Consider the following 26,663-nt stretch of genomic DNA (forward strand, 5'->3'; position numbering starts at 1 on the left):
CCAGGGTCTTGAACCATATATTTACAAAAAAGGAATCCAAACAGAAGTAATGCCCAAGTAATTTTTGGTTACTCTGGCATGCCACAACTGAATAAATTTCCAATTGAGAGAAAGATATTCTTTTTACTGTATGATTTAAGCAGTTATGACGAGTCTCTGTAAGATATTCAATATGTAGTTACAAACTAAAAAATGTAAAAAGATCAACACTTTCAAAATATTTTTGCTGCACTAATTAGTTTGGCAGTGTTCTAAAGGTGAAGTATAAGCTACCTCATCATGAAAGAGCAACCAAACCACTTAAGATACTTGGAATAAGAGTGGCTTAGCATCTTCAGATGTATGGGTGACTGAAAGGTTACCCTTCAGCCACATTCTCCCAGAGCATGGCCCCTCCACCTCTGAATCATCAATAGCACAAAGACTGAGGCAGGCCTAGCATGCATAGTGGATTATATGAAGTGTAAAACATTGTGGGGAAAAAGCTTTTGAAAGAAGTCAGGAAAAAGAAATCACGCTTGCAAGAAGATCCAGCTGACAGGCCAGTCCCTAACAAGTGAATATGTTTGAGAACATTGTGAATGCAAGAAAAGAACAAGCCTTTTGTTTCCAAACCTACAGTGTCTTTACCCCAACTGTTGCCTGCATGGCTGAACATATGTTTTCTGAACAAGAACTGAAGCAGAAAGTGTTCTTTGTTATAATTCACTCCTTTGTATACACCTCCCTTTTTCCATTTTGGTCACATGCAAACAGTAGTTACACCAAACACTTAAGTTCTGAAGGACTGCACAGCACTGTATGCTTCAGTGATCATCTGCTATTGCTGAAATCAGTTGAGCTAAGATGCACTACAAGACTCCCTTGGCTAATCTGCACTCTGGACAGCTTAGATTCTGCAGTGCTGAATCACGCTGAGTACAACCTGCACATGCTCACTCAGCCAGCACTCTGAATTTTCATCATCAACAATTACATGCAGTTCTAATAAGCACTGAAGAATTATACAAAAAATAATTTTATGCATTCAGAAGAACTCAAAAGAATACCCAGTAAGTTTCTTAGCATCTCAAAATTAACATCATCAACTATTATGAATAATTTAGGGTGGAGGAGAGAGGAGAGGAAAAAATGATGGGCTTCAAAGCCAGAAGTAGGTAATACTATCACACAGGCACTGAAATGAACTGAAGTTCAAATTAAATACTCATAATTTTACTGATTCTAATGAAATAATTCAAGACATGAACTGTTGTTTTGACTCATCTAATTTATACTGAAGCTCTAATACTACATACGAGCCTCTCTTGAAATATTTATAGATGCAAACTTGTACCAAAATCTCTGAAGTAAATCTCTGCTCTTTGTAGCACTCAAAATGAAACCTGGAATCTCTAAAGGTAACAGTAATAGTCACCAAATTTTTTTTAAACATATACAAGCTACAAAGAAAAATGGAAAACAGTGAATGCTAGATTCTGAATTCATTATTACATTTTTATTTTTTAGTGTTTAATTACATGTCACATTGCTGATTTTCTTGAACAGTACATCTCAGTATCTATTTAGTATGGAAAAGCCTAGAATATCAGTATCTTCTTCCCATCTCTGAAGCCACTACCTGTTGCCATCAAGCTATTTACTGCCTTAGTCACAATACCTTTTAGCACACTGTCTGCTAAAATATAGTTGTGCAGAAATTTGAAGTGTATTTCCAGCGTCATTAGTTTTATCGAAATAATTTAAAACAGAAAGCCAAGTTACAGAATGGGTTAAACACTGCAGAATGAAGAAGCTGCAAGCCACAATCAAATGAAACAGTGAGCCACATGTCCAGAAGTGCCTGTGGGCATACTTTGTCTAAGACACATGCCACAGCAGAACAGCAATTTAGTACATATGCAAGATAACCACATACAGCTGAATCATATCTTCAAATGACATAAGGGGTTCACTACCATCCTCACAGCACACAAGGCACCAGGTCTGTGGATATCCCTGTGAGAATGGGATTCTCACCATGGTTTTTTCAAAAATGAGGTTTTGTCACACTTGGCTCAAGTAACAACTTCATTACCCCCAGTGACACACACACCATTGTGAAGATTTAAAATTCACAATCATTTAAGTACAGCAGTGATACCAGCTGTCATAGCAAAACAGAAAGAGAACTGAGAGCACACTGCTGAGAAATAAAACCAAAACAGAGCCTGCTACACTACATGTATTTAATGTATGGGGAACATGACATTGCCAAGCAGCAAGGAGAGCACCAACAGATATTGCCACACCACCAGTGGCTGATGACAACAGCATTAGGTTATACACTTTTGTGGAAGCTATGATCCTCATTCCTCAACAGAAAACCAGGCTGTCTGATTTCAGTGCTTTATTCTCCTTCAGTTTTGTCACAGTACATAACTATATTTGACATCAAACCATGGACTAGGTACTTCACATACAGGCCATGAAAATGCTGATGATGTGCAGCGTAAAATGTACAACAAAAATACAATATACAACCAAATTTTAAAAATGGTGGAGCTGACAAAGGAGAACAAACAGAAAAGCCTACTGATTTAACTTACTTCAAACAGTTGCCCAAAATGTGCACCATCACCTGTTTGATTTCAGTACTCACACTAAATATATATTCCTTCTGAAAGAGCAAGGCAAGTACTTACTCTTAATTCTCTTGCATTCAGAACACGTTCAGGAATAAAGTTTTGCACATGTCATTCTGACTAATTAGAGCATAAAACTACATAAACCTGTAATATATATATGCCACTTATACATGGACACTAATTTTCTACTACAAGTTATAAAGGGCAATATACCTTACCAGTATATAAAGACAACACAAATGTTGCAAGAAGAAAAGATAATAATGCAAAATTATAATGTTGAACTATAGTTAATAAGTCTGATCAAACTTTACATCCTGTAGGCTCAAAAGAAAGCTACACTTTTATTTTCCAGAATAAGAAAAAAATAAATACACAAACCATAGCTTCTCCTAATTTAAAGAATATTAAAACTCCATCTAATCTTATATGTGTAAACCTAGGTTTGCTGTATTGGATACACACCAGGATACCAAACACCCACAGTTACCCTTTAATCACATTCCACTTAATTTCAGGGCAGCACCATGGATCTGGAACACTAACCCAAGGAACATCCAGGCACACCTCCACCCCTTCCAAGGACACATCAATTCCCACCGAGCTTCTCATCCTCAGTTGCCAACTTCCATTCTGCCACGAACTCAGGAACATCTATTGCTATTTATTTTTCTTCTGCATGCAGTGTATCTGTAAAATCTACACTTTTATAAAGCTGTTAATGCCAACTGTAGGCAGCAATTGATTAGTCTGATTGAGCTGTGTTCCAGTAAAACACCATGCTACCACACTGAAGAAGATTGAATGCCCAACTGGTTGAAATTTTCACTACATCAAAAAAATTATACAGTTTTCATTAACGTGACAGCATTCAATCAGGGAAAATAAACTAATCATCTGATTCATGTGCCCAACAAAGAAAACAAACAGTGTGATCACCAGATCAAACATACACAAACATACACATTGATTTCTCTCCAAAACAAAAATGTGCTGCAGATTCTGGCTACTCAACAGAGATGACATTAACATTATGTGTTCCCAAATTATAAAAATATAATTTGGAAAACAGACAATGCTGCTACAGCTCAGACACCCTGTAACAGTGCATTCTGTTACCCTGCACCATAACATTCCCAGCTCCTGCCTCACCACTCACCAACTCTTCCTTCTACAGGCACGTGAAACAAGATATGGGTTCTCAAGTTCAGCTGCAAAGTCCAACTTCAGAGAGAGGTCAGAGGTGGCTGACTAATCACCTCTGCACTCTTCCAGCAGGAACCGTTAATCCACTGGTAAAAAAGCAATGTCAAGGATGCATTAACACAAACTGCCTGAGCATCCCTAACAGACACATCCTGAGGACGTGCCACAAAGGACATGTTCTCTACGAGCCCAAAAAAGCTTTTGTATCTCCTGGGCTGCTGCAGAAATGAAAAATAGAAGTTTGTGGAGAAGGGTTTGATCTGTGCTCTCTCATAAAAAAACCTCTACTGTTAAAATACATCATGACAAGGTGTGCCAGAGCTCTAAAAAATCTCCACGTACTGTCACTGTCTACTGCTTCACCATGATGCTACAGGGCAAATCACACTTCAGAGCACACATTAGAGGTACAGCCTAGGCAAACAATCACCCGAACCATTCATGTTAAATAATAAATTTATTAATAAAAATATTTCTTTTAGAGAGGAAAACATGCCATTTGATAAACTGGTGTCTGTCAGCATTAGAATTCTGGAGTTGGTGTTCTTTATTTTTTTTCCCACTTTTAAATTTTTCATTTAGGATGTCATTATGCAATCTTTTTATGTGTACCAAATCAATCTTCAGGGATAACTACATTCCTCTAGGAAAAAAAAAAAAAAAGCTAAAACATTTTCATTAGGATATGGACTGCTTTTTAATAATATTTGACTATTTTTTCCTATTCAGCAACAACTCTGTCAAGACTGCATGCTGAAAGACTCACATTTACTGCCATCTTAAATGCTATACTTTTCTTTTTGTTTCAAGAAAATTTTTTCTTAAATATTTATTAACAGCACTCCTTAAATATCAGACTATCACTATGTTCTTGAGTTCTACATCTTTTAAGGTTGCCAGATTTCCTCCTGTTTACAACTAGTCAAATCAATTATTGCCATACTGGAGAGATCACTAGATATAGTAAGTTGCTCTTACTAGAGATGTAGTGGAAGAAAATTAAAACCCAAGACAAAACGTCTGCCAAAAGCCCAAGAGCATAGCAGTTATTAGGAGAAAAATAAGTATTTTGAGAAACATTTATGAAAACTTGTCACAGCATTTCCATTTAAAATAGAAAAACCAAATACTGTGAACTTATGTTCATATTGAAGAGTTTTCATCCTGAGAAAAAAGTGAGATATCCCCCCACAAATGGCTCCATTTATGACCCTGTGCAGCAATTAAAAGCATGACTTCAACTTTTTTGTTATTATTTTGGCTTAAAAAGCCAACTAAAAGTGACAGCCAAAAATTACCATCATCACTGGGTTTGAAATAATGTGAAATCTTGCGTCTCAGGGCAAATTCTAGATAATCAAAACAACCTGTAATATTTAAATATATTTCTTCCTTTGTACGTTGGTGAAAGGCAGGGAAAACACTTCAAACTCCTGAAGCCATTTCAAAAGGCTATGCTTTGTTAATTTTTAACTGATTAAAAGCACTGAGAATACTATTTTAATTTGACATTTTTAGAAAGTCTTAATTTTAAACCTATTCATCAACACAGAAACAGTAGCTGGCAAATTGTTATGTAAAGGGTTTGGGGTGGAAAAGAGCAGTTCCAGCTTTGTTTACTACTTTTCAGGCTATCAGGAACAGAAGGAGAAAAAGCTTCTTCATTTTGTATTATTTGAGGTGAATCCATTAGCTCGGTTAAAAAAAAAAGAAAAAAGAAAAAAAGTATCACAGGTCAAAAGAACAAAATGACACACAAAATCCATTGCCAAACTGGCTGTCGGTTGGATGCACAAGAGTAATGCTAAACAACTGTGGTATGGAGACAAAATATGCTTTCTTTAGGACACTTTTACAATAAGTTATTTAAGCCTTGTGAACAGCCTTGCCTTGCACCCACCCCTCACACATTAATGAAAACAAAGGGGGCCCATTTACATTGTAACCCCGCAGTGGGGTTAAGCATGTGACCTTAAAGTATGGTGCTCTTGTGCTCAGTGGAAAGGTTCTTGACAATATAAACAAGAATTACTGCTGTTAGAGAAAGGGAAGACAATTAAAAACAATCTAGGATGCATGTTGTACAGCTGTTCAAGTTACAGCTACGGCTGACCCCTAAAGATGCTACAGGTTTCACTTCAGAAACTTAGGACATTTTACTTTTATTAAAGTAATCCTTCAACAAAAACTGAATTCAAACGAAAAACATGAGGTTTTAGATGAGTAACACAGTGAAAATTATGTATTGCTGGCAAAACATGCCATCACTGCAGTTAAAAAGACGTTGTGGTCTGCACATCTCTTTCCAATACTTAAGCTTGCCAACAGCTGAGCAAAAAGGAAATCTCTGTAATGAATGCTAAGAGAACCTGTTGAGAGAAAAAACACTGTTCTTGAAACAAATGAGACTTTGACAGGTCAAATCACAATCAAATCTGTTTAACAGACCTTTGTACCCAGGCAAAAAAAAAATCCAACTGGGTGATTTCAGCAAAACTCTGCAGGCACAGTGGCCCAAAATAGATCAAATTGCAGGACCAAACAGCCACAACATTTTTTTAAGCTTAATTTTGGATACCATTGATTCCAAATGCAATAAAGACAGGCTGCAATTATGGTCAGTAGTTTCTTTAAACATGCCTACAAATTTTCTAATAACCAAGAAAATACTTAAATTTTAAAGAGCAAATGATAGAACAATCTTTTTTTCCCATCAGTCACTAAAACTAATTGTCCTAATATTGTCCTTAAAAAATAGGGTTAGAGAAGAAAAACTTCTGAGAAAATAACAAAGATCTTGGCTAAGTTTCATAAAACCACAATTTTCCTGTCTGTTTGATCTTTGTACAGTCAGCATAAGCCACTGAAACTCCTCCACAAATGAAAGGCATTCATGGGAAGCCATCAGAAAGCATTGCTTGTCCTCTGGGACCCAGGACAATAAAAGAAAAGTTTGTGTCTGCCACGTGGGCCTACAATTCAGCTTAAATGAACAAACCATTGCAATATCCTTCAGCTTTGTGAAAACGATACTTCCTACTTTTTTTGGAAGAAAGGAAGTCATATATAAACAGAACAAAGGGAAGAGGCAACACAAGTAGAGCCTCTCATAATAAATATTACAGTGAAAGTTTTGCTCATCAAACCAAGATTAAAAACATATTTTAATCTCCCAAGTTTTATGCCTTTGATGTATGTTCAAGAGGAAAGCTTATATATTTTGTAAGATTTACAACATTTCTAGTGGGAATAGCTTCGTATTTCAGTTTTTTCCCCCTCTTTCTGAAATTGAGAATGTATGGGCTTGATTCTATCCCTTAATGCTGTGTCATATCAAACACTTCTATAGAGAACAGAAGTTAGGATGTCCTTTGGACATTTTTCCTCCACAAACAGGCTAGTGTTCTATGGAACAAAGCACTGCAAAGTCATTATAATACTGTAATGGTAACCTATGCAACAATTAAATACTTCTTAAAATGCCAGCTTTCCTAGACCACAGTAAAGTTCAAATATTTGCACTGAACTCTATAGCATAGAGAAGCACTAAACTGCATTTCCTTGTGGTGCTAAAATTAGGAGAATTTGGGTGTATAGCTTCAGGAAAAAGAGTAGTAATTTATTATCTGTAATTTCACCACTACATGCCCACAACAGCCTGATATGACACACGAAGCCTTAATTTTCAGAATTACTACACAAAAAACATAAACCTTATACATCAGGAGCTCCCTTTGTAACATCTTCTGTTGAGTTTTGCACGATTTTCTTGACCTCCCATACAACCTTTCTGGGCAGCTTTCCTTGCTCTTTCTTGACACAGCACTCATTGCTATGACAAAAGAACCTACTCTTAAAATCACATTTTCTTGCTGCAACACAGTCAAACAGCTGCTCTTTTCCACAGCCTCAGGTGAAGGCAATGCCAAATACATCAATGATCCCCTCAGATGGTATGAGGCAAAATAGGTGAAAGTTTCAGTCTAAGCAACAATGAAAGAGTGGGCAAGCACACTCTCCCTGGTCTTGTAATGATTTTGGCTTTGGTTTTATCTACAAAACATTAACTTCGGAGGGCATCATCCGAAATTCTCAATTATAGTTTCACAGACACCAAGTCAGAAGAGCAAAGGTGAAACGTGCCAGAATTATTATTTTAAGCAACTATTACAGTGAAGATAACTGTACTGTATATTGGTAGGACTTAGTTTAACAATATTTAAGGAAGATCTGTTAACTTCAGAGAAATATTAAACTGCTGTGAAACTGTTATAAATGAAGAAAACACTGGGTAGTAGACAGGTGTGTGCTCAGGAGGTGGAAAGGAGAAAACGGGTGAGGGAGGAGGTGACAGAATCTTCCCAGGGCTGTGTCAGCCTCTGGGGAGCTGATATAAAGACTCCTCTCCTCTGTGCCATTCCAAAGGTACATGGACCACATGTACTAGAACTCAAATCCTTGCCACATCTTTCCAAGCACTCCCAATCAGCCCATTTGATTCCAAAGATACACAAAAGAGAGATGCAGAAAGTTGTGCAGAAATGGCAACTTGCAGATAAAGAAAAAAATGGAGGAGGCAGAGATTTCAAGGACAGCAAGAACCCACCACAACAGATTGTCTTTCTCAAGGAAAATAAGTGAAATGCTGTAAGAGAAGAAAGGGATATTCTACCAGAAAATTAATATAGATTTTAACTTAGGAACAGTCAATAAGAGATTATTTCAACACTATTAGAAAAACAACATTAAATTTATAATCAGAAGTGCCAAAGCTGGAATTACACCAAAGAAACTTCAAGGAGCCTGACAGGGAAGACAGGTGTCTTGTCAATAAACACTGTACCAGAAGAAGGTTCAGACACAACTTCTCAAGTCATTTGCCCAAAGCAAATAGCAAGCAAATGAAAGTGTGAGGAATAATAGGATTCTTGTCTCCTACTCTCTATTTCCCTTCATGTTGCCATATGGTATCCATATCTGGGAGGATAAGCAGTACTTTGTACCCTGGTGTTTCAGTTTTCATGACACTTTACAAGTCTCATTGCTCATTTCACCGCTTTCCACAAGCTACTCCTTAATGACACCCAGCCATTCCTCCCTTTGCTTTCCTGTAAAAACAACATGCTCAGGAAATAATGAATGTGTATTTGTCTCTTTCAAGTAACTGCAGCTCCGTTTTAGCCATTTACTTTGCAATAAACTTTTTAAAGAGAGCTGCTTTTCTTCCCAATCAAAAAAAAAAGGCTGTATATCTTAAGGGTCACAATACACTAATTTTTTAAAAAATATACAAAAAATATCCCATAGCCTCACTTCTGACCTATGATCTACATTAACTCCTCCACCTCAGCAAAGAAAAAATTAAATCACAATGCAACAACTGAGCACTCCATAGTTCATTTTGACTTTTCAGCCCAAACAGAAATATCCAGTGACTGGTATAGTTCACAAAAAGGACTATCAAATTGCTGCTAATGTAGAGTTTCTACAAAGCATACTTTGCTAGAGGGAGTTACTTAAGAAGTAGTTGTGGAAAGAAGAAAGAGTTGTCCCAGAGAAGAGGAGTGTAATCTTATTAACAACAGCACCAAGTCCCAGCTGAAAGAAGCACCTGAAAAGGCAGAACTGTTTTGTCTCCTCCGAGTGCAAATAGTGGACTCCAACCACGGGACAAGGCTGAGGGAAAAGGAATCCTCCAGAGCTGGAGGCCAGAACCATGCCTCAGGAAGAAAATAAACCAGTGATAAAATGACTCAAAGGGTTACTCTTTGGCAGGGAAATCTCTCTCTCTTATTCTTCCTCGGTGCCCAACCTGCTGCGTAGCCTATATGAGAAAATTCTGCATTTTTCTGCATGACAGTAGCCTCTGAAGCAGGTATCAAAACTTATGTTTAAGAAACAGAATTGTAGACTCAAAATATTAAGATACTTTAAGGCAAGATAAGGCAAAGCTTCTGAAAACAAAACCTTGTTCATAATCAATTAGGAGAAAGGAAATTCCTGGGAAATTTTAAGTTTTTCACCTCTCCCCAAACCCCAGATTTTCACAGAATTTTAAAGTTGATTCCATTCAGAAACTATTGCAATTCTCTGGAAACTATCCTGAAGGCTACTTTTCTCTATGGTTAGAAAAGTGTGCTACAACATGGTCTAGGAGAGATATTATAAAATTTTCACCTCAATATGATAAACTTGAATATGAAAAACATACACAGAAATACAAGTTAGATTTTTTTTTTTCCTAACAGTACAATAAAATTAATATAGCAAAGGGAAAAGATTCATCACTTTTCATAAGAATTCATTCGCCCTGGGAATTTTTTCATCTGTCCTCTCCTTTACTTAGCTAGACAGAAAATAGATTTTGCTGGCTATGTTTAATTTCCACAGCTGTCACTGTGATCTAAAACATTTATATTAGAGCAATCACATTTATCCTCAGGAAACCAGGAACTGTTCTAACACTGGATAGTACCAGTTCTAACACTGGATAGTCTATCTGCTGTCTTCTGATCACAGTGGTGTCTTAGATTTAGGAGATGTACAGTGCAAATCAGCAGCAAAATATTTTTTGATTAAAATTTATTTGAAAAATGCAATTAAACAGCAAAAATGAGATGAAACAGCAAGACTTGACATGGTTTATGCATGCTTATTGACTGGGTTAGTAAAAATGTAAGGCAAAAGTAGGTGTAAAATGTAAACAGGATATTCTTATTTCTGATGTAAATCTTAAAGCATATTTTAATGTCTAGTAATGCAACAATATAACATACATTAATGTTTTTAATTTGAATGTATAGTAATGAATTAATTGTATAGATTCTCATTATGGAAAAAGTCCCCAAAAAAGAGCATCACAGGTAACAAATTCATAGCTGTGCTTGTAAGTCACGTTACTTACTTAAACCCATTATGCAAATTTTCAAATTTGAATCAACAAAAGATTACAGCACTTCTACAAGTATTTATGGTTCAACCCAAGAAAATAAATGGTTGTTTGTGATAAATGTGAGAAGGAATCCAAAATATTTCAGCAGGACTACCAAAACTCTAATGTACTATATATTTGTACAGAACATAATCTTCACTTTGAAAACAGCCAAGTACATTGTTCTAGCCATACCAGCGAAATCAGCAAACAACTTTCTCCATCTGTCATGAAGCAAATCTTATTTAGTAAGCTGGTTATTATTCTCAATCTTTAGTTGTCTGTTCTTTCAGTCTTGACTGCTACCCACTAATTTATTTCCCTCCCTCATGCTTTTTTTTTATTTTTTAGTATTAAAAATGGATTTACACAAAACCAATAAGAATTTTCAGTAAAAATATATTCTGCTTTTAATCAGGCAGTTCATCACTTAAAATTTCACACATACACACTATTGCAAATGCTCTATCTGCAGACTTTCAAGCTCAGTGTTCTGCTACTGTGAGGCCATAATGTAACCAGTCCACAAGAAAGCTGATTCAGGACTATGTCAGCAGACAAAAAACTACTTTTGTGACACATAAAGTGAAATTATACAATTGCACAGAACTCCCATTTCTAATATCATTTATATTAGTAGTTTACATATTTAATATCCCCAGAGCAAGACCCTATTAAATGCTGCAGCCAAGTTTAAGAGAAGAAAATTCAGATCATCACATTAATACCTTCAGTTCTTTTATCCCTAGCATTCTTTGCACTTCCAAGACTCTTTATACTTCCATTATATTTATTCCTACTTCTCTCACTTGATTATTTGTTACTCCCTCTTTTCTGCAACTCATTTCCTCCCAGTTTCTTACTCTGCTCACAAAACCACTTTGACCTTTAATTCTGCCTCCTACTGAACTACTTCAAATGCTTTCAATACATTTTGTGGTGCCAGACTACTCACAAAAGTAGGGAAAAAAAAGTTCCTAAGGATAAATGAAACTATTAAAATGGAAGTGAAACATTAAAGGCACAAGTATTTCCACTAACCACAGGCCAGCAGCTGAATGGTAGTCAGCACTTAAGCAATCTTATAACAGAGAAATCATGTAGGAAGCCACAGTGCAGTGTGCAGCATTCCCCCTGGAGCATGTACAGGAAAAAAGTACCCCTAAAATTTTAGCATGTCTGCTTTTTATCCCACAACATAGGAACTAATTGCCCTCAGTGTCTGAGCTGGATTCCTTGCATGCTGGAGCAGAACAAATACTACTTTCTCACCTATCCGTCACAGCAAACATGAAAGATGATGACAAAAACAAACCAGCTAATCTTAGCACCTCACTGAGCTCAGAGCAAAACACCAGGCAGCAAAGCAGAGAGAAACCCAGCACACACAGACAGTGAAACAATCATCAAATGAGTGGCCAGACAGGAGCAACTGGCCTCTGTGCTTCCACTCACCCAACCAGCATCCTATCTGCTGCAGAGCAACATTAAAACACCCACAGGTTTGGTACGTAGGTTAAGTGTTTAGGAATTGCTACAATATGTTTCATTTTTCTAGCAGACTGCAGGACTTCATCCAGCAGTTCAGGCATGAAGCCCGTTCTGGTAACTGAGTTAAAACTGAGCTTTTATACACCAGTGAACTTGGGTCCCAGCTCTGCAAGAGACACTGTTAACATTTGTTCAGACTAGTCTGACGCTGAGTTTTCTTAAAGCAGCAATTCAGGAGCAGTTATGCCTCTACTAGAAAAGGCAGAAGGAGGCTTCTCATACCCTGATACAGCCTCCAAGATTGGCATCATTCGAGTTGAGAACAATCTATAAGCTCAAAACATTGCCCCAGCCAGACAAGCCACTCTCCTGGTTTTGGCTTCCTAACTTTATTTAGTGTCTCCTTTGCTCTTTGACCATTTTCTTTCTTTACGTGCAAGTCCCAAACACTGCTGAGGGCAGTGCTGCACCAATTAAAAAAAAACCACCAGTGAGGCAACTCTTGCAGGTCTTCCATCATGCCCACACTTTTCCAGATTTGGGATGACCACAGCCTGAAGCAATCTCCAGGTGGAACATGTACCTCAGACTCAGCTGAGGAATGTGCTATGGTCACCTTTAGAGAAGGGAGCAGAGCCAGTGTCACAGCACTCTGGTGTACACTGGCAATGGCTGTAAGCACTGTAAAGGCTTTGCAGGTGGACACTCAGCAAACCTGGACACATAACTGAATTCTGCTGGAGCTGGGGGAATGGTTACAGGAGCCCAGAAATGTGCGAAAAACAAAACAGCAAAAATCCTTTGGTGCTTCCCTCTCAGTCAGCTCCAACACTTTAAAGAACACAGAAAAACACAAAAAAACCCCACAGAATTTCGAGAGAGGACTGAAATATTAGGGCAAGGGTAACTTCTGCACAGCCACAGCCTTTGAAACAACTGAAGGTTTTTATAGCTCCTCAACACTGAAACCACAATGACTGGGATACAGCTGGCAGCAGGACAAGAATCTCTGCAATACCTCCACATCACCTGAAATGACAGCCATATATATTTATACCTCATAAAGTGTGTGTTTATATGTATACATACACAAAAATATATATATATGTACACACATTTATAGTCTTTAATAAATCTTTCTAAAAAGGCTTAGAATGAGACACAGGTAGGTATCTACTTTTTCACAGGCTTAAGTAGAGAGTATCTTCTTCCATGTGCTTTTTATTTTTTTTTTTTTTTTTGTGGTTTTGAGATTTTAATTATTTTTAAATAGAGGATTTCTGGTGGAGCTGTTCAGTGCAAAGAGAACTTATGTTCTAATGTCTACAGCTCCAAAGGACTTGGGTCCCTAAGAAAGAAGCATGCTCCTCTCCTCTTCTCTCCTCACCCCAAACTATCTCAAAATAATTTTCAGATAAAACAGAGATTGAAACAACCTTTAGGAAAAAAAAAATCAAAGGAAAAAACACTGAAAAAACCCAAACTCCAAATAAAAGAATGTACCTTTGACCTCTGGTAATTCAAATAGAGTGTTAATCACCAAAGGATTAACACCCTCTGTATTATAAATAACACAACCAGTCATCAGGAAATTATAACACCCCATATAATCAAGAAACACTGAAGTCTATAATAGAACTATGTCCATGCAGTGGGATGAGAAGTACTAATATGAAAAACTTAACACATTGTATCAGTTAAGAGAGTTTCTTCAACTTCAGGCATTATGGGGAGCAGCTTAGTTCTTATATAGGCAAATATTTTACCCTCTATGTGTGTACATGGCTGTATACATATATATATCATCCATGTGCCATATAAACACACAAAAAATTTCACCAGCCTCAACCACACATGCATTTTTTAAATGTTAAAAAATCTATGCATATATCATATCCTTAGGTTTTTCTGAACAACTTTATGTATGTGAAATCAAAAGAAAATACTTTTCAACATACCTCAAATAGTTTTCTGCATTCAACATAATTATTTTTTGCTTAAAGATTATTTCTCCCTTATTTGATTATCTCTCCCTTATTTTAAATGTAGTATTATTACAGCACAGAGGTATCAATGAAGAGAATTCTACCAAAACACTAAGTTTTTTAAAGGGATGGGTGAAAAAAATCAAAGAAATCACTACCCACAGTATGTGGCTTTGAAGGAGACACACAGCTACACCCTTACCTTCTGCCCTCTTCCCCAGAACCACTTCCCACTTGCAAAGCCTCTCCATCCTATTTTCTCTCAAACCACACCATTCCTTTTTGCCTGAGAACCTTTGCCATCCTTTCCTACTTTTTCTCAGCCTCCAAAGCTCTTCCTGCCAAGCTTGTTTTCTATTCCCACTGTACCCAAAGGTCCATTCCACCCACACACTCGATCTGAAGGTTGGAAGCAGTTCTGCACTGACTCCAGAGCTGCTGTCCCAGGAGTCCTCACTCACCTCACCTTCAGTCCTGCCATTCTGCCCAGACAAGGCTCCCAACCCTCTTCCCAGTTTGCACTGGCACCTGCTGTCACCCTCCCCTTGGCCAGCTGCAGCTGCTTCCCCAACTGCTTCTTCCCCACACCCTACTATTCCAGAAACCTGGGAGGTAAGTAAACAAGTCACGTTAACAAACCAAACAACTGAGTTCAAATTACTTTAATTTGTAATAGTATTTTCTGCTGAGACTCAAAGATCAGTGGAGAAAAGATCCACATTCTCACAATCACACTGCCTTAGTTTACTTTTTTCAAAGAACAATAAAATAATGTAGAGTCATGGAATCTGGTGACACATCTACAAGCAGGCAAGCCAAAGTTGGGATGAAAATGGACAGCTCTTGCAATGTATAAAAATCTTAGATGGGGATAAAAAGAAGAGTTGACTTTCTCAGTTTGAGAAGCACTTACAATCTAAACTGCATTAGAATTTCCTCTTTAAATCTTTAGTAAAAAGGACACACTCCTTTAGTTCACTTCCTCCCATTGCACAATAACTATCAAATCTTACCTTTTTCAAGCCCACTATAAAAATCCCACAGAATTTCTCCAACATTTTGTCATTCCACAACTATGAAATACAGTTTCTAAACGAAATACACTTTAAAGCTGTACCATGAGAAAAAGCACAGCTTAATGAAGTTAACTAAGCTGATTAAGCCATGCTCTTTCACCTACTACAGGAAGTATTTAGCCCTGGAGCCATCCTAAAGGCACCTCGCACAGCGTATGACATGTTTTCCAGAGATACTGTATATATTTAGTCACTGTGGAAGGGGAAAAAGCAAACACCCTATATGTCAGCATGCCAACAAAAGAACAGAAGGAGTATCAGCTGATAAAGCAGCTGTTTACATCTCATTCTTGACTGGAAGGCAGGTATTACATTACAAGGGAATAGACAAAGTTAAGAGAACAGTATCCCACCACCTCAGATCTGACTGTTATAAAATAATTTAAGTAGGAACACATTCTCCACAAATCCTGATCATTGATATTATTACTTGGATCTTTGTAAGTTAACAAACTCAGACAAACTGAATTACAGCAGCTTTATTTTAAAATAATTAAGAATAATTTTTCTCCTTTGTTGTATTTAAATGTATTTATATCATTAAAATAATTCTTTAAAAATTTCAATCCTTTAAAAATCTACAAAAGCAATTTCTAAAATAAAGACATAGCAGTATTCTTATCTTGGCTTTTCCTGGTACAGGAAAGGCTGCTGCTCTGTGTCTCATAAAGATTTCTGGCAGAGTGAGAAAACCTGGTCAGTATCAGAGTCTTTCCTGGGACCTGTCTGCAGTGTCGACAAGCAGCTAAGCTGAATATTAATACACTCTCCATCATCAAAAGCTGTTGCATACCCAAAGGATGAAAAATATTTTAATCAGCTTTCAGCTTGTCTAGTAGAAGTCAGTTTATTCCTTTGGGATTATACATCTATGTGCTCAATTTTTGTCTTCGCACTCTCTCTCCATACATATTACTTTTGAAACTACCAGCAAAGAGCCTAAATCTGCTGTTTTGTTGGGAAAAGCCAGCTAATGCTGTGATTCAATTACAGTACTTTACATTAAAGAAGAAAATGTTGAAGATGAAAACCAAAGAAAAAACTTGAGAAAACAGCCCTGTTATCAAGTTCTTTAACATTAGGATTTCTTAAAGAAACCAGTGAGACTTTTTCGGTTTTGTTACTCCTCCTCCACAAATTTTAAGAGTTTTCAAGACTGGTTCATCTGTTGTCTTCCCCATCTTTTCCTCTCCCTAGTAATTACTGCAAATTCACAATTCCTTTAGCATAACAACCACCAGTGGAATTGACCATGAATGTGTAAATATTTTATAAGTATGTGTATCAAGTATGTCTTACATGAAACCAACAAAAGATAGTAATGGAAAAAATGTTTTCAAGAGCCTTGACTGTACAAGAGTACCTGCATGGCAGCCTCTCCTTTCTCTGAGGGACAATGCCAGCCCCTGTAAGGTTGCATTAATGAAGAAAACACCTACAGGAGAAGACTTTGAAAGTGGGAAATATTAATAATCTTAATTCTGTTTCTTTTTAATCCTTTTGAAAGCATCATAACATTTCAGACTAGGACCTAGTCTGGATTTGCATTGGTCTTTGCTTTGAGCACCTACATAAATGCAACACAGATCTAATTTCATCTTGTCTTAGCCCTGCTTCCTGGGGATAGATGCATTACCTCTGGACATGCAACACCATCATGCTCTTTCCTCTTGCCCATAAGAGAAGACATGGAGAAATGTAAGGCTCTGCTGATTTTCAGATTTTCTCATGGAAACCTGAAGAGTACAACGTCTGTGTGGTACTACACAGCATCAGCATCAACTGGTTTGTACAGGCTAATCTTAAAATTATTTATATTGCCCATCAGCAACACAACCAATCATTATTTCTGAGCAAAAGAGTGAATTCTGTGGTCCTACTACTGCAAATTATTTCAGCACTAAAACTTCTTTTTCATGAAATGGAAGTACGACATTGGACAGAAGGAAACCAAAAGGATCACAATGAGTTAACTTACTCTGCCATGTAAAAAAAAATCTTATAATTCAGTTATCCAAGCTGAGTCCCACCACAACATCACAAAACAATTGACCTTCTAGCTAGCTGCTGAAGCTCTAATCCATTAGCATGTAGGACACAGCTTGAAGATGGAGCTAAAATGTAATTATTAGCAGTGTGTATATGCATACATATATACCCAGACACATAAAAATAATCACTTCAGTTTATTACACAATGATATTGATCCCTAGGCAGCTAAACAACATGAACTGATGCACTGTTCCCAGCTATTAACAGTGCACTTTGTGGATCACTGCATGCTAAGCACAGAGCTGGATTCATCTCCAGCACAGCTCCACTGCTGCCATTCCTGTCCCCCAGCAACAATCCGGCCTGATTCACAATCCCCTTCATCATTCTACTCTATTACAGAGATCCAAAATGAGTCCTATGAAAACTACTCTGATTGTGATAAACAACCACATTATTTTACTGGAATAATTTAAAAGATTTGCTACATTTAAACTTTATATTAGTGCCTCTGTTGTGAAAATTACATAGAGTTCAGATTGACTAGCAGTCCAAGGAAAACTGCCAAAATCTGATGTTCACTTGTAACATCTGAGAAAAGCCAGCAATTATCTTCCTACGGCAGAATAGTAAACATTATTATATCTACAGCTTCAGGATCATTAAGCAGAAGCATGTGTAGTGACAAACAGAAAGTGCAAAAAAGATTCAAACAAAAGCTCCTGAGAACAAGACCTGGGAACTGCCAGGAGACAATCAGGGTCAGCCAAAACACAGTAAGCTCTTTCTTAAACAGACAAAATTTGCTCATCTGAAAAAAAAAAGAAAAAATAGAAGCTCCTATGCGGCCCCATTTCCAATCATGATATGGGGAGGCAGAAATTTGTAATTTGTTGGTTTTCTTCAAATGCAGGATGTTCTCTCCCTGGGACATAGCCAATAAGTAATTGTCAGATACAGAAAAAAATCATAGACTCATTTAATGGAGGAGGAATTTAAGATCAGAAATTGCCTGCAATCTAAAACCAAAGTTAGACCTCAATGTTTTGATTGCCAGACTGATTTTGAAAACCACACCTAGGTTACTTGCACAAGTTAAACAGAGGGTCAGTAAAAGAATCAGCACCTAATTCATCAGGCCATAATGCTCTCCATAGCAACTTCTGAAGCCAAGTAATATTTCTTTATGTATAAAATGAAAGCTGCAGTTTTGAGCAAAGATGAAGTAACTGTTAAAGAACACATTACAAAAACACTATTCACCCATGATCTTGTTAGGAATTAGAAGGGCTGATGAGCAGATAGGAAAGAAGAGGTATCAATGCAGCACCAGCAGCTTTTCAGAAGACGTCACCTCCTTCGCCTCCCAAAGCCATTTGGAAAGTAAAGCAGCTGTGTTCTATTTTATAGTGGTTACAGAGCCACTAAAATACAATAGCAATAAAACCACATTTAGCAACACTAGCTGTATTAAAAAATACAGCAATGTAGATGGTGACATTTTAGTTATACTGCCATTTGCTTTCACTTTCATTCAAAATCACAACTTACCCTAGTTTATAACAATCACAGTACAAATTATTCCTGCCAAACCACTGTAATTCACAGTTTTAACATCAAACCAAATCCTTTTTTTTCTGTGTAGCATGTCCATAAACATATATATACAAATACAAATCCCTAAGTTCTATATCTGATCACTTCTAGGATTCAATAAATAAGAACTAAAACTACTTTTAAATATTGGTAATAATTAATTCATTTCTATATAGCATATAACAAATTCTAAAAATACAGATTCATTTATTTTCAAGAAATACTATTCCCAGTCTTCAAATATGGTCTTTTATTAAGTTTTTTCTCCTAGGAAATAGATTTCTGAGAACATTAAAGCATATCATAGAACCTTCTGGGTTGGAAGGTACCTTAAAGACAATTTAGTTCCAAGCCCCCTTGCCATGGGCAGGAACACCTTCCACAACCCCAGGTTGCTCCAAGGCATGTCCAGCCTGGCCCTGAACACTTCCAGGGATGGGGCAGCCACAGCTTCTCTGGGCACCCCGTGCCTGGGCCTTGGCAGCCTCACAGTAAACAACTTCTTCCTAATATCCAAATTAAACTGCCCTCCATCAGTGTAAAACCATTCCTCCTCATCCTGTCACTCCATGCCCTTGTGAAAGACTCTGCAAAGAATAATGAGTTTGGTAAAACTATAGCTCAATGCTACAACATCATTATTTCCACAGCAAATAATAAGCCTCAATAAACATACTATTGACACAAAGATCCTTTGTTATTCTAGCATATACCCATCCAATGTTTTGGGAAAACAAATTTGATTTCTGCTGATTGTGGTATATGCATTGACGCCTTAACTCTAGCACAGAACTCATGGCATTTTACATGCAAGTGCAGGTATTTAGAGCACACAACTGCATACATCTAAGAGTATAAAAGTAGTGAGGATCACAGAAGGAAGCCAGGTGACAGCCAGAATAAGGCACAAGAGCACAGAATTCTAGTTATCCAAAACTGCAGCTCACCAAGATCCAGCTCTGTGCACAAGAACACCCACCAATGTCAAACTTGCAACACCTATAAATGTCAAACTTGCAGCTCGGGTGCAAATCCACCTGGAGGGGAAGGCAGAGGCAGGACCACGCCACGGGCACAGCCACACAACCAATCCCACCTGGGCCACCAGCAATGCAGCTCCCTGTCCCACGGGACACAAAGGGTCCTAAACCTCCCCTGGCTCATGCCAGGGCACATTAGAACCTTAATGTTGTCAGTGTGATTCTCCCAGAACGCTGCCAGGTGGGAGGCTGCCCTTTGAACAATCCCATTTCTAACAGAAGTGTTATTATAGTGGTTCATATCAACGCAGCTCAGATCTCAACCAGCTCACGTAAGGGTTAAAAATAGAAAGTGCTATCCACTGGTTTGCTCTGATGTTCCTGGAGATATTGTCACTGGATGTATCCTCAGAAGAATTCTATTCAACACCTCTGTCTTTAAGTACAAAGCTGTAGGCTGTAGCAGCTTTAGGAAACATAAGTATCCTTTTTTCTGCTGCACAGTATCTGTGTGTGAAATTCTCTAAAGGGGTTTAAGTATTTACCCTGAACACTATCAGACAGTTTCTAAAATTTTCCTTATCCTGTTGCAGAAACACTTCAAAGAGAATCATAAACACAGTCTTTTGTGCTTTCAGCACACATGTTGTTTTGGAAGCTTAAGTCTGAATTCCCTCAGAATTGTAAATAATTTTTTTTCCTCAAAGATGTGCAATGCAACTTTACTTTTTTTTTTCTTTTTATAGTTTCATTGTGTTTCTACTACAGACAATGCTAAATCTTTTCTCCCATTTCTAACAGCTAAAAATATTGGGGTCATAGAAATTATTGCCAGGAAAAAAAAGGAAAAAAAAAAAAGGAAAAAAAAAAGAAAAATAAGTCTCCAGGATCAGGTTTTGTTGTTGTTGTTCAAGATAAAAGATACATTTCCAGAAACATCTGACTTCCAGTGTACACAAAATATAATCTGCCAAAAATACATTTATTTAAAGGCTCTGGCCTAAACAGATAAGGAGAGCCCCAAAAGACAATAAATATGGGTAAAATTTGGGTTTTTGAGCTGCCATGTTGTTCCTGCATTTCACAGCTCATTAGGCAAATCCGATCACCCATGGCCACATGGCCCTCCAATAAAGTGTGACACTGCAATATCTGAGCACCACGGGAAAACCAGAAGAGAAATTAAAATAATACCTCAGAGTTCCTGGAATTTTGGCTGACAAGGTCAAACCAATTCAAGTGTCAGTTAAGTTGCTATGCAATTTCTGAAAGAAGCTAAGCAACTAACCAGCCTGTTTGTGATCCCATTATCTGTTTTTTAAAAAATAATTGGTTAGTTGTTTAAAGTGCCAAAGTCTACAAAAGCTAGGAGAATTCCTTGTAAAAGCATATTTTTTCTTAGAGCTTTTCATGGTTATCTGGGAACTGAAATGCTCTTGATTTAAATACATATTTAAACCCTTGCTTTAATTTGGGAGAAAAAAAATGGCTCTGGGCTGAGATTTTGTAGCTCAAGTTTCAGTGCAGACTCAATTCTAACTGTCAGGCTGTAAGCCCCTGACAACAGTGGCTTCTAGCTGAAACTATTACATAGTTCATATACAGCAATAGGGGCAAATAATGAAACAGACCTCAAAAAGGAAAGAAAAATAATTTTACAGTAAAATAGTCTTGCTCCCTGATTTCAATTCAGTTGTGTAAACTGATAAAAAACCTGTTATTAAGAATAACAGTAATAACAAGACTAAAGACAGTTTTTAAAAAGTTTTAGAAATCAAGATGAAAGTTGTGCAGAAAGATACCAGCCCACATGAAATGCCACTTTGACCATTCTGCTTACACTGAGTGGGCATGCTTCTGCTTTTGCACTACTACAAATTAAAAGGTGTGCTACACTTCATTATCATCAGCTGTTTTAAGATGCCAAAAAATGAAACAAATGGTGTAACAACTACTTGTGCTTCAGTTATCCCATTAAGAAATTACTTCCTCAAGATCTATGTTTCATTCCTTTAAGTAGTGCCTTCAGTGTGGGCAGTGAAGCAGTGGTGCTGTTAAATGCAACTCAAGTCACTCACACTTTTCTCTACATTTCAGTTCCAAGCTCTCTTTCTGTCTTGCCAAATTCCTGCATAAATAGGTGGGATTAAATGGAGCCTAGCCTACCAAACATAATTATATATGTTGTGATTTTATACTGCAATGAAATTGATACATTTTAATAATGCCACTCTAGGCTCTTTCCCACTAAAGTCAATAAGGGTTATTAAGGCCAACTGCCATATAAATACATTGCTACATTGCTAAATGGACTGTCAAAGCAGGAAATACAATTCACACCATATAGCACTGTAAGGTCCTTTTTTATTTTTTAAAGAAATACTAGATATGTTTAAAAAAGCCTTCAAAAATTCAACATGCAAGTGTAGCCATATATGTTTACTTTTCATTCCACAAACAAAAATAATTTCAGTGATTTACATTTTACTTTTCTCACGTGAATCCACCTAAAACAAAATAACCAAAAAAAGACTGTTGGACTTCTGCAGTTCTTACAGATTTGGTGTGGTGGTTACAGATTTTCATAGCTAAAATAAATGTCAGATTGCAAGGTTTGCATGATATCAGACCCTGAGAGACAAATTGTCTCTCCACTGAATCTCAGAACAGCTACAGCAAGACTTGCTCACATCACATGAGATTTCAGCTTTTCAGACTTCTCTTTACCCAGAAAGCAAAGCCTGTACGGTCTTTTTTCAAATGGTAACTCTCCCTTTGAATTCTGCAAGCATTTATCCTGATGTTGCAGGCGATAACGTGTTAATCTTGGATGACTTTTAAAAAAAAAAAACCTCCAACATGTGAATAGCCTTCATATTTTCAAGGGAGGGGGAGAAAAAAAGGAAGATTGGTTAAACTGCTTCGGATTTAATGGCTCATAAATTCATGAGGTAATATTGTGGGAAATGCGATGTTTTATCAGAATGTCATTCAAATGAAAGGTTTAACATTTACATCACAAGAGTGAGCTCTAAGTAAAACTATCCTCAGGGAAAGAAATGCCAGGAATAAACATTATGATAAAATTGTCTGCTTGCTATAATGTACAAAAATATTTAATAAAGCCCACAGGTTTGAAGACACTGGGCTAAACTTCCTGCAATATCACACTCTGCCGTGACAGAAGAGTAATTACAATCAGCAGAACCAGAGATAATTTTTGAAACTTTTTTTCCTTCTTTATTAAACAAGGGGAAAACCTAAAAAAATACACAGAAGGTCCCTGAGACTGACTTTTGTCTCACTCTAGACACATATATAAAAACGCTACGTCAACAGTCGTTCAGCTCACACACAAAGAAAAAATACATGCTTAAATATTTTCTTTTAAGAAAGAATTCCTTTTAAGCAGCAAAATCTTTCCAAAGCAAGACCAACAATTCTAAGACATTTTACTTTTGGCATTTTAAATTCTTTCTTTTAAGAAAGAATTCCTTTTAAGCAGCAAAATCCTTCCAAAACAAGATCAACAATTCTAAGACATTTTACTTTTGGCATTTTAAATTATTCTCTTCTTTTTTATTTTATTTTTTTTTTAAGAATCATCCAGCTAAAGTTATAAATATGGAGAAAAAAAACAACCAAACATTGAGTGCAGACTACTGGCTACCTTCAAAAATACCCTTTAGGTTTAACTTAGCTGCGGAAGCTAAGCATGCCCCAAAGCAGCGCAGTTTTAGTGTTAAACTGCTGTTGAATTCGTTACCCCGTGCTGTGGAATCGGGGATGGGGCAGGCGGGAGCAGCCCGGGATCGCTCCGCGATTCCGCGGCCGGGAGCGCCCAACGCGCGGCCCAACACTGCCCCCCGACGGCGGCCGCCAGCGCCGCAGCCCGAGCCGCGCCCCCAAAATCCACCCACCGCCCCAGCCCGAACCGCGCCCCGCGCCCCCAAAATCCACCCACCGCCCCAGCCCAAACAGAGCCCCGCGACCCCAAAACCCGCCCAGCGCCCCAGCCCAAACAGAGCCCCGCGACCCCAAAACCCGCCCAGCGCCGCAGCCCGAACCGCCCCCTGCGACCCCAAAACCCACCCACTGCCCCACCGACCCCAAAACCCGCCCACCGCCCCAGTCCGAACCGCGCCCTGCGACCCCAAAACCCGCCCAGCGCCCAAGCCCGAACCGTGACCCCAAAATCCACACACCGCCCCAGCTCGAACCGCACCCCGAGCCCCCAAAACCCGCCCATCGCCCCAGCCCAAACCGTGCCCCGCGCCCCCAAAACCCGCCCAGCGCCCAAGCCCGAACCATGCCCCGCGCCCCAAAATCCACCCACCGCCCCAGCCCAAACCGTGACCCCAAAACCCGTCCAGTGCCCCAGCTCGAACTGCACCTCGAGCCCCCCAAAATCCACACACCGCCCCAGCTCGAACCGCACCCCGAGCCCCCAAAACCTGCCCATCGCCCCAGTCCAAACCGCGCCCCGCGCCCCCAAAACCCGCCCAGCGCCCAAGCCCAAACCACGCCCCGCGCCCCAAAATCCACCCACCGCCCCAGCCCAAACCGTGACCCCAAAATCCACACACCGCCCCAGCCCAAACCGCACCTCGAGCCCCCAAAATCCACACACCGCCCCAGCTCGAACCCCGCCCTGTGACCCCAAAACCCTCCCCGCATCCCCAAAACCTGCCCCGCAACCCCAAAACCCGCCCAGCGCCGGGGCCCGAGCGCGGCCAGAGCCCAGCGCACCGAGAGGCTCGGCGAAACAGACACTGCCAATTAACGTTCTCCTCTGTCTCCTCCGATAGATGAAATTAATTGTGATTAATATGTTATAAGTCATAAAACATTAAAGCGATTCTTAAAATATAAATTAGAAGCAGCTTCTGTCTTGGCCCGAGCTTGGGTTTGCTGATAAATATCATCCCGAGGCTTGTTGAAAGGAGATACACTGACGCCACCATGTTTCTAATTAGAGACACATGGCAATGTCACACCAATTGCAGAAAACCTAACCCTTGAGAGTTCCAGAGTTTGCTGTTTTTCCATGTTTTCAACACACAATGGATCTAAAATATCAAACATTCTTGTCTCTACCTCATCTAAGCCTGTGTTACAAGAGAGTAAGTTGTCATTTGAAAGAAAAACAAACCAGAAGACTTTTCTTAAATTATAAGGGTCGTTCAAGAATGTGAGCACATAAGAACACACCAAAAAAAGGGAAAAAAAACCAAAAACCCAACAAAAATTCAATGTTCATTGATTTCTTGTGGCAACTGATTCCACAATTCAAATGTCCACTTTTCTGGGCACGTTTTCTGAGTCTGAACCAGAACTGAGCCACAGCATTTCCTGTCAAGGAAGGTCTAAGGAAGGACCCAAGGTTCTTGCTGCACCTCAAACACAGGCCTGACACAAGTGGTACTCAGCATCCTCAGCTACAACACAAACACTTCCAAGCCAGTACAGGCAACCTGAGGCTAGTTTATGCCACGGCCAGCAGAAAAGACCAAGCAGCAGCTTCTGATTCAGATGGATGGAGAGGAGGACAATGGGTTTGCCAGCACAGCCCCTTCTGAGTGCAAACCCAGAAAAAGGCACACTGGCAACTGCTCTGGAGCTCTGACAGCACAGGCTCTGACCTTGAGGCTCTACGTGGACAGCAACAGGGTAACAGTGTTTGGCACTGAATCCCTTTTCAAGAAATGCACAATTTACTTTGAAGTACCCAGAAATCATCATTACATTGATTCTTGAAATAATCCCCTCTTGCAGATTCTGGCTTTGGTCTAAGAGTGCAGGTGGACCACGGACAGTTGTACTTCCAGAAGACCAATTTTGTTCTCAGCTTTCCTCTTCACACAAGCACCACTGTTGTCACTAGCAGAGGTGACTGTCAGGGTGTTGTACAAAAAAGTTGACAATGCACAGTGTTTGTGTGGTGTAATATGTGGCTGTCATCTTGTGAGGCTCTAAAAGGCTCATATAAGTCTTTCAAACTTTAAAAACAAGCAAAGTCAAGAACTAACTAAAATCCTGGGGTTTTGGATCTGATTTTGCTCACATTTTTTCTGGCTACTGGGGGATAAAAGTAAGAGGAGACAGTGAAAGGCTGACATTGATTCTGCTTCTCATATGTTCTGAATAAAGTCTAAACCCCATTACTACAGCACAATTAAAAACATAATTGTGAGTGTTCTCAGAATTAGGCCCTAGAGGCTTTAGACTTTAAAACCCAGTACTTACCATAATCTCCAGTTTTCTCCAAAATTCTTCCAATTTAGCCATAGGCTTAAGCCACCAATCAGTGCACTTCAAATACCTCTTGCCTTGGAACCAAAACTGCCTAAGCCACTCAAATTCAACCTGCAAGATAAAAACATATGGCACCATAAACATCCACAGTCCTTATCTGGGGCAGGAATGGGGTAATGCAAGAATCCAGCTATACCTGAACCAGCTATACCTAGTCCCATAGGAAAGGAGACAGTTAGCAAAGCAGGTCATTTCTAAACACACCTTTAACTGTTCCTCTCTAAACACACCCAGATGTTTATTTCTATTCCACATCCATTTATGACCTGAGCTACCCTCTTCAAACCCAGAGAGGAGTAAAACTCTTTTTTCCCCCGTTTTTTACATGGTGTACATGTATAACAAACATTAAAAATTCCAGCCAAATATGCACCAACTCTGGCTTATTGTGATTAACACCGTGGGTTTCAAATTGTTTCAGTCACAGAAGATGGAAAAACACTTGCAGTAATAACATTGCTAGA

At 38.6% G+C, this 26,663-nt stretch overlaps 1 protein-coding gene across 15 annotated transcripts in view; it reads right to left on the minus strand.

Annotated features, from left to right (window-relative positions):
- Positions 1 to 26,663, minus strand: part of FTO (FTO alpha-ketoglutarate dependent dioxygenase) — a 223,090-nt gene that overhangs the window by 131,624 nt on the left and 64,803 nt on the right. For 14 of the 15 annotated variants that reach the window (XR_010346940.1, XM_064387230.1, XM_064387218.1 and 11 more), the window contains one exon: positions 26,131 to 26,250. Coding sequence is in view for 14 of the 15 variants with exons in the window: in XM_064387230.1 (XP_064243300.1) it covers positions 26,131 to 26,250 (120 nt within the window). In the remaining variant the exon portion in view is untranslated. Of the gene's footprint in view, positions 1 to 25,085; positions 25,778 to 26,130; positions 26,251 to 26,663 lie in introns of those variants that run through there. The other variant, XM_064387231.1, reaches the window with a different exon arrangement.

This window comes from Passer domesticus, chromosome 12 (assembly GCF_036417665.1).
Source record: "Passer domesticus isolate bPasDom1 chromosome 12, bPasDom1.hap1, whole genome shotgun sequence".
NCBI classification, from domain to species: Eukaryota; Metazoa; Chordata; class Aves; order Passeriformes; family Passeridae; genus Passer; species Passer domesticus.